General features: G+C 37.7%; 1 protein-coding gene across 1 annotated transcript; it reads right to left on the bottom strand.

Annotated features, from left to right (window-relative positions):
• Positions 1-2565: 2565 nt before the first annotated feature.
• Positions 2566-6517, bottom strand: LOC103423360 (F-box protein At5g51370-like). The gene is made up of 2 exons (XM_008361430.4): positions 5166-6517; positions 2566-3233 (listed from the first exon to the last, which is right to left on the bottom strand). The coding sequence occupies exons 1-2, from the start codon at positions 6392-6394 to the stop codon at positions 2960-2962; spliced, it is 1503 nt and encodes a 500-aa protein (XP_008359652.2). The 5' UTR covers positions 6395-6517; the 3' UTR covers positions 2566-2959.
• Positions 6518-8140: the final 1623 nt, after the last annotated feature.

Raw genomic sequence — 8140 nt, 5'->3', positions numbered from 1 at the left:
CTTTCATACCTCATCTTTAGAATTTGTGCCAATGTTATACCTTCCGTTAACTTGGCCGTTAATTTCTCAGTTAAATGCTGACGTGGCTTGATTCGGAGCCCACTTTCTATTAAAAAATTAATAAAATATTATTAAAAACTTAAAAAATTATTTAATATTTTTTAAATATTAAAACAAAAGTTAAAAAAAAAAAGCCCCTCACTTCGTCCCTTCCCCCCCCCTTCTCTCTCTCTCTCTCTTCTCCCCCATCTTCATCTTCCTATTTAATCTTCAACAAAAAAAAAAAAAAAAAAAAAATTGAAAACCCATCAACCCTCCCCCTCAAACCAAAAGAAGAAGAAGAAGAAGAAGAAGAAGGAAAAACAAAAAAACGCAACCCAGAAAGAAGAAGAATAGGAAGAAGGAAAAAAAAATCCAAACCAAACACAATTCGTCCCCCACTCCCCCCTCCCTCCCCCCCAAAACAAACCCAACCCCCTGCAAACCAGAAAGAAGGAGGAAGAAGAAGGAAGAAAAAAAAAAAAAAGAACCCAAACCAAACCCAATTCCTCCCCCAAAAACCCAACCCCCTGCCAACCCCAAATCCACCACTCCCACCCGATCACAAAGGTTTCCCAATTCCACTTCAACGGGATCTGGATTTTTTTTTTTGGGTTGCAGGTAGTGGGTGTGAGGGTGGGTGCGGGTTTAGGGAAGATGGGAGGAGGCAAGAAAGGAAGGGGGGTCGGGGAAAATCGCGAGTGTGGATGGGGGGAGATAAATTGGTTTTTTTTTTTTTTTTTTTTTTCTGGGTTGCAGGAAGGGCGCTGGAAGGGGAAGAAGATGAAGATGGAGGAGAAGTAGGGATGGGCAAAATACCCGCGGTTACCCGCCCATTTAAACCTCACGGTTATGATTATGGGTAACCGTTTAGATAAATAAACGGTTATGGGTATAACCGTTTACCCGTGAAATTTAAATGGGTGGTTTTGGGTATTAACCGCGGTTATAAATGGATAACCGTTTACCCATTTATTTTATATATGTAAAATTAACACAAACCATGTTCTATAGGGGTGGGAAAAAATACTGAAAATTCCAAACTGAACCGAAAAAATTCCAAAACCAAATCGAAAATCCCGAAAATTTTGATACCTAATCTCGAACCGATCCCCAAATTTCGATATGGGTCTCACATTTTCATTCGTTCGATAATTCCAAACCAAATCGAACAAATATATATTATTTAATTTTAAATATATATTTGGAATTGTAACAACCATCGAATTTGTTGAGATTTAATCTCAACCGTTGAATTCAAATAAAACCCTCACTCAGCCGTCCTTAGATCAATGTCTGCACCTAAGACTATTAAATCCAACATACTGAACCCTTAGAGTTGCAGGAAGTTCTCCAAAGTTGAAAGATGTAGAGATTGTAGCTGCTTACACGTCTTTATCCTTTGAAATATATAGGATATTTTGGGAGCACCATGGAGCACCCCAAAGTATGTTTCGTAGTTTGTTGTGATCGTTTTATCATTAACTGGCTTCATCTTCTACCTTTAAGATCTGACTTCTAGCAAAGATTGTGGGGAACTGGGGATTCCGATTTGAAGAACAATTCATAATTTCATATTTTAATTTGGAATTTCCGATTTGTCCCGAAATTCCATAAATATTTGAGATTCCCGAAAATTTGTTTTGGAATTGGTAAAAAAAAAAAAAAAAAAAACATGTAGACGGGTGAAAAATGGGTAATGGTAAAAAAAATAAAAGATAAATGGGTTAAAAAGGATAAATGTGCAAACGGGTATTAAACGGTTACGGTTAAATGAATATACGGTTATGGGTATTGTTAACCGTTTATCAACGGTTATAGGTATGGGTATAACCGTTTAGGCAATTATCCAACGGGTAAACAATTATGTGGGTATGAGCATAAACGGTTATGGGTAAATAACAGCGGTTATCCGCCTACCATAACCGTTGCCCATCCCTAAGGAGAAGAGAGAGAAGGGGGTGGGAAAATGGGACGTGAGGGTTTTTGTTTAGTTTTTAATTTTTTTTTTAACTTTTGTTTTAATATTTAAAAAATATTAAAATATTTGTTTTTAGTTTTTAATAGTATTTTATTAATTTTTTAATAGAAAATGGGTTCCGGATCAAGCCACGTCAGCATTTAACTGAGAAATAAACAGCCAAGTTAACAGAAGGTATAACATTGGCCCAAATTCTAAAGATGAGGTATGACATTGTCAATTTTAAAAGATGAGGTAAGAAAGTGTCGTGACACCAATAGTTGAGGTAATTTTTTGTACTTTACCCTTAAAATTTCCATGAAAATATGCATCGACAACAAATTACAGGTACTGTTGCGATTCATGAAGTTTCCTTGATAATAAAGGTACATCATCAACTAATCTTGTATACTCTCAAAGTTTATCGAAATATATCGACCGCGTTACTGACAACGTTGAAGAAACTTGAACGCCAAAATGAGTTGAGACATTAACACCAGGATGACGAAAAATAATCCCATAACAGTTGCATGAGTACACAATGAACACACATAATGCCACTACACTTTGAGGTAAAAGAAGTTCATTCCTAGTAAATGTTACATTGTTACATATCGACGATGTCGAAAGAGTTGATAAACTCTACCCATGTGTTCGCTAACTCTTAACTCCTAGCAAGTCAGTACACCTATTTAAAATGACCAAACTAGCACGTCTAACCTTGCTGAATATTAGAGAAACAGAACTAGTTTTAAATAACACCGACAACTTGACACTGACCTGCACTCGGTATGGTTTCTGTGGGCAAGGAAGCAAATGACCCCTCGATCATCACAACGCTGAACATCTAAATAACATTTCAATCTATCTATTTTCTATGTTGATCCAAACACTGAACAGCTGCCCAATATGTGGATGCTCGCTGAACAGGTCAAGATTCCCCGTCATCAAGCAGTGGAGTCAAGGCTTTAATCTCTTGAAAAACCTACCACCTTTCATTCCCACTCCAGCCTCGGCAAGACTTGCTGATAAGAGAGCTTTGGAATTCGGTCGCCATGTCAACTCTTTAAGAACAGAAAATAAGGTTGCCAAGGCAGGAGTAATTTCACTGTCCGTTACATTGTTACATGATACTACTCGAAGCCTTTGAAGCTCTTTCCAGCAAAGGAGTACCGACTCCAGACCTCCTGTTGTCAGCAGTGAGCATCCTTCTAGAGTAACCAGCTTCACCCTCCTGCGTGATGGAAAGGGTAAAAAAGATTAACAACGATCAAACTTGACATTAATTAATAGGTCTTGCTTAACATCGATCTCAAGCTAGATTATAAAGATAACAATGATGGCTACTCGTACATACAAATGGGAAGAAGTTCAATCGAAATATTTACGGCAAAAGAAATCTTCAAAAGGCAGAAGATGAAGGTAAAAAGCACAAAATTCATAGAAAAAAAAAAAAAAATACAAACTGATCTCTGCATGCAGCCAACAGATTTCAGTTCATATCAATACTCTGCAGCAAAGTCATATTGTTCATGAAGACATGTAAGAAGGCAACATACCAAGACAACTACTTTTTCTAACTATCCCAAAAACTACAATGCTCTACATCGGTTGAGAGGAAATGTTTTTTTAATGGGCATATATCAAAACTGACTTTTTCCAAATTGTTACTGTCTTATTCTTGCTAGCAAAATGAATCCACAGACAACCTTCAAGCGACTCTAAATATTTTCCTTTTTCTGACATAATACCAAATGGAGAAAACCTCTGGAACATCACCTTTTACCAACCTATTCTTGGATATAAATGCAGTTTTATGCCATCTGAACTCGAGAACTTTCCTCCTCATGCACCATAAATTAAAAAAAATGGTGTTCCAATAATTTGGAGGAACCTCTCAATTTTCCACAGAAATGCATATCTGACCAATTGGAAAATGCACTTCCAAGAATAGTGGACACCACAGCCTTATTGTTTCTGTATTCAAGTTCCAACTTGCTGAAACTTATTTGAGTTCATTTTTTTGTTTTGTCCAAAGTATCCTATGTCTCTTTATGGAAATCATGATGCGTAGAAAACCTATTAAGAGGGATCATCGTGTGCACGCCTAACCCTCATTGTGATAAGAAGATCTGAACCGCCCATTTCTAAGGTCCCCAAGCAAAAACTCAGGCAAATGTTATTTAAAATTTGAAACTTTAGACTTAATTGGGTAACAATCCACTAAACCTTAAAACTTTAGAGTTGACAATTGAGAACAACTCATCAAACCCTTGCACAACATCCGACTAAGATTATATGAAAGTAATTATAAAGGTATCAATCCACATCATGAAAACAAGTCTCATAACGGAATTATTGAAGCTATTTGAGACATTCAAATATTTGGAATTTTATGAGGCTCAAGTTCCTAGATCAAACACCATAGGAGTTGGAGGCCAAACAAATATGGTATAAGCTTTGATGATTGCATTACGCAAATTGTACAACTTAGTAAACAAGACAAAGGTGGGACTCCCAAAGAATTTAGATGGGCCATTCCAAGGCAGTTCTAGCCTTAGTGGCAGAGCATTCTCAAAGTTTATTTCTGATCTTTCCATGGGAGTGCTTACAATAAATACATGCCATTAGTTAGGGACTGGGTGTCTTTCAAAAGTTTTTGAAGAAGAAAACTACCCTACCCTATCACCATCGGTGGAGTCTCATCGTGACGACCCTCCAACTATTCCGGAATCTCTTTCCTAAATGACAGAAATTCTAACACGACACATCTTATGATTGGTATTTCCATTAACGTAAGCCTAAAAAAGGTTTTTCCGCTGAAAGATTAATTAGTTAGGTACGCTCGCTACAGAAGAACCACAGATCTAAAAGCAATAAACCATGTTTAACTATTTGCATACTTTAGGACTATACATCTTCCATTTAGTACAAACCAGATAATACATGGGCGAACAATACAACCATCTCCTATGGCATAGTCCTCTAATAATCTTCCATGGAGATAGCATTTATAGTACGTAAAAGTATTTTTCTTTTTTAAATAACCGATTTGCACAACAATGTAAAGTCAGAAATAACACAAAATCTAATCTTAAGTTTCTTCAAAATATCTCAGGAAACAAATAGAGCTAAACACAAATGGGAAGAAAAAAAAATCTCGTACCTACAAATGCTAGCGAATGCAAATACTTCATCCACCAATCCCCAACAATCCTGCAAAACAATATCCCTAACAGCCTCACACACCATGAACAAAGATCTCACAGCATGCTGATCCCGCACCTGACACCGCCTCAAAAGCAACTCCTCGATGGTGGGACAAGACCCCAAATGCTCATCGGGGCCAGGGCTTGAGTCAATGCTCTTGCAAGACTGAAGCATCAAAGTCTTCAAATTCCCACAAAAGGGCAGAGCAGCCAACCACCCACCATCCATCCTATGATCACTGAGAGTCAATTCCTCAAGCATTTGGCAGCACTGCCCGATTGCCTTAATCCCATCATAGCTCCCTTCACACCCACAGAGCTCAAGCTTCACTAACCTCCTACACCCCTGAGCTAAAATCGTCAACCCGATATCTGAAATCACAGCCCTGTAAAACCCATCAACAGAACCAATCAATTTCACAATCTGCAAGTTCCTACACCCACTAATCCCCTTCAACACCAAGTCCCCACAACAATGCAGCTCCAATTCCTGCAATATCTGGCACTCCTCAGCAATCCTCACCAACCCATTTTCACTGGCGCCGATAACCGCAATTCGCCGCAAATTCGGGTACGATTGAGCAATCAATCTCAGCCCATGGTCCACAACACTGTTCTTCAACACATCGCTCTCCTCAATTAATCCATTGGGGCTAAAAAGCGAGTCGATATGAACAGTCAAAGCCTTCCTGGTCACCAGAATCCCCGAATTCCTTGGGGACCGAATGCAGGCATGGACAATATCGACATCGTCCAGATTCGGGAACCGGGCGAAAACCCGACCCGAGTCCAAAAACCCCCAATCGAAAAGCTTCACGGAATTCACCAGCCGGCCGTGGAGGTACAGCCACCGCTTGCAGACGAGGGAGTTGGGGAGGTAGTGGGAAATGGGGAGCTTGGAGAAGATGCGGAGGAGGAGCTCGTCGGAGAGGAGGGAGGTGGAATCGGGTGCAGGAGGGTCAAGGGTAAGGGAATTGAAGGCGGAGGAGAGGTCGGGCTCGTAGTGGGGAGACGGCGAGGCGGTGGAGGGAGAGAGGGAGTTCAAGTGGTTCTGGAGCTGCATCTTCATGATAACATGCTTGAGAGCTTGGTCCGGGAGGCTCAGTGGGCGCGGCCGCTTGGGCAGAACTGGCGGTGGTGATCTTTTTGGGCTTCCGGATTTTCTGTCTGGTGAATTTGGAGACATTAATTAAAGCTTTTTGGAAGAGAGAGAGAGACATACACAGAGACAGAAAGAGAGAGAGACAAGACAAAAATAAATGAACCCTTTGAGTAATTAGGGTTAGGGTCTGTGAAAATCTAATCTTTTTCTTAATCACAGTCGGTCTATCTGTCTTTTTCTCTTTCAAGAAAATGGCTCCGTTATCCAGTTCAGGTGAATCTACGATAAAATAGGGACAGACATTTGAGAATTGGCTAAAAATATAACTTTGATAATTCGGAGGTCTCCCATTGAAAAACAAGAATAATTTATAATGATGAGTAAAAATGCTCACGAAAAGATGAGTTGTTTTTGAGCTGAAAATAATTGTTTAACAAATGAATCAGGGGTAACTTTCCGAAAGGATAAAATCATATAATTGTTTAACAAATGAATGAGGGGTAGCTTTCCGAAAGGATAAAATCTTATAATTGGATATAAAGTTTGTCTGACATTAAAAGGGGAAAGGGGTGTAACTTACGTAACAACATCTGGTTGTGTTATTGAAAGTACAAGTCATAAATCTCTAACTGCCAACTCCTCCAGTTACCTTTTTTTAAATTCAAAGCTGGCTTTTCTCCTTATTTTTTTTCTTTCCCTTATTTACAACTAATTATAATAATTGCAATTTTTCTTCAACAGAACAAATTAATAATTACAAATGAAAAAGGATGATTTTATTTTAGATGATTATTTATGATTCAATTAAGTTGTTTTCTACTTTTTGATTATGATTTCAATTGGTTTGTTGGTTAGTAATTTAATATAATTTAACGGTTTAAAGTAAAATATTCAACTAGAGTAAAGAAGTGAGGAATCCCTACTCTATATATTTTCTTAGCTTTTATACATCACATCACCTTTAGATGTCAATGAAGGTTGTGGAGTCCTTTTTACTAATCTACTCAATCAATCAATCCGGATTCTTGTCCAATAATGTATTAACATGTTTAAGGGTTTTTTTTTATTTTTTATTTTTCATATGACAATATATTATTGGATCTGAACGTTGTGGTGATGTATCATTTTCATATTAGTTGTTCTTGTTGGCAAGAGAGCTTCGTGCCTCATGTGGAGAAAGCTTTATCTGTCTAGGGAATAATATATGCATGTGGAGGGTGCATGCATATGTCCTTTTTGTGTAAGAATATGAAAGCTATATACATTTTGTTTCCATGAGTATGATAGAAATTTCTTTTAGCACAAACGATATTCTATACTAGTGAATACTAAGGGTTTGTTTGGGTAAAAGATTAAAAAGAGGTTTGGATTGACAAAAAAAAAAAAAAAAGTTTTGGAAATCTCCATTTTTAACTATCTTGTTTGGGTAGCTTTAAAAAGTAGTGAAGAAAATGGGATTAAAAATTTAAAACAGGGGAGTAAAAGAGGGGTTTAGTAAACTGAAAAACCACATCAACAAAAGGTGGGTCTTGCACCATGGGCGGAGCCAATATAGGTTCACAGTGGTCAACTAGCCCTTGTGCACTTCCTAGGTTTTTCATCAAGTTAAATAATATTTCATTTAAATTATTAGTTACGTACAATATGCTTATAATTTGACCCTTCTGGCCACTAGATATTCATAACTCCTGAACATTAATTATGCATAATATGCCTATAATTTCATTATTTAAAATTTTTACCATATTTAGAATTACTCAACATTATATCTAAGCAAATCAATTAGCAATTTAACTTTTAAACCCTACCTTCTATTCAGACTGTCCTCCT

The sequence above is a fragment of the Malus domestica genome, chromosome 02 (assembly GCF_042453785.1).
Source record: "Malus domestica chromosome 02, GDT2T_hap1".
NCBI classification, from domain to species: Eukaryota; Viridiplantae; Streptophyta; class Magnoliopsida; order Rosales; family Rosaceae; genus Malus; species Malus domestica.
The sequence above is the reverse complement of the archived record's forward strand: the minus strand, read 5'-3'. Positions and strand labels throughout refer to the sequence as shown.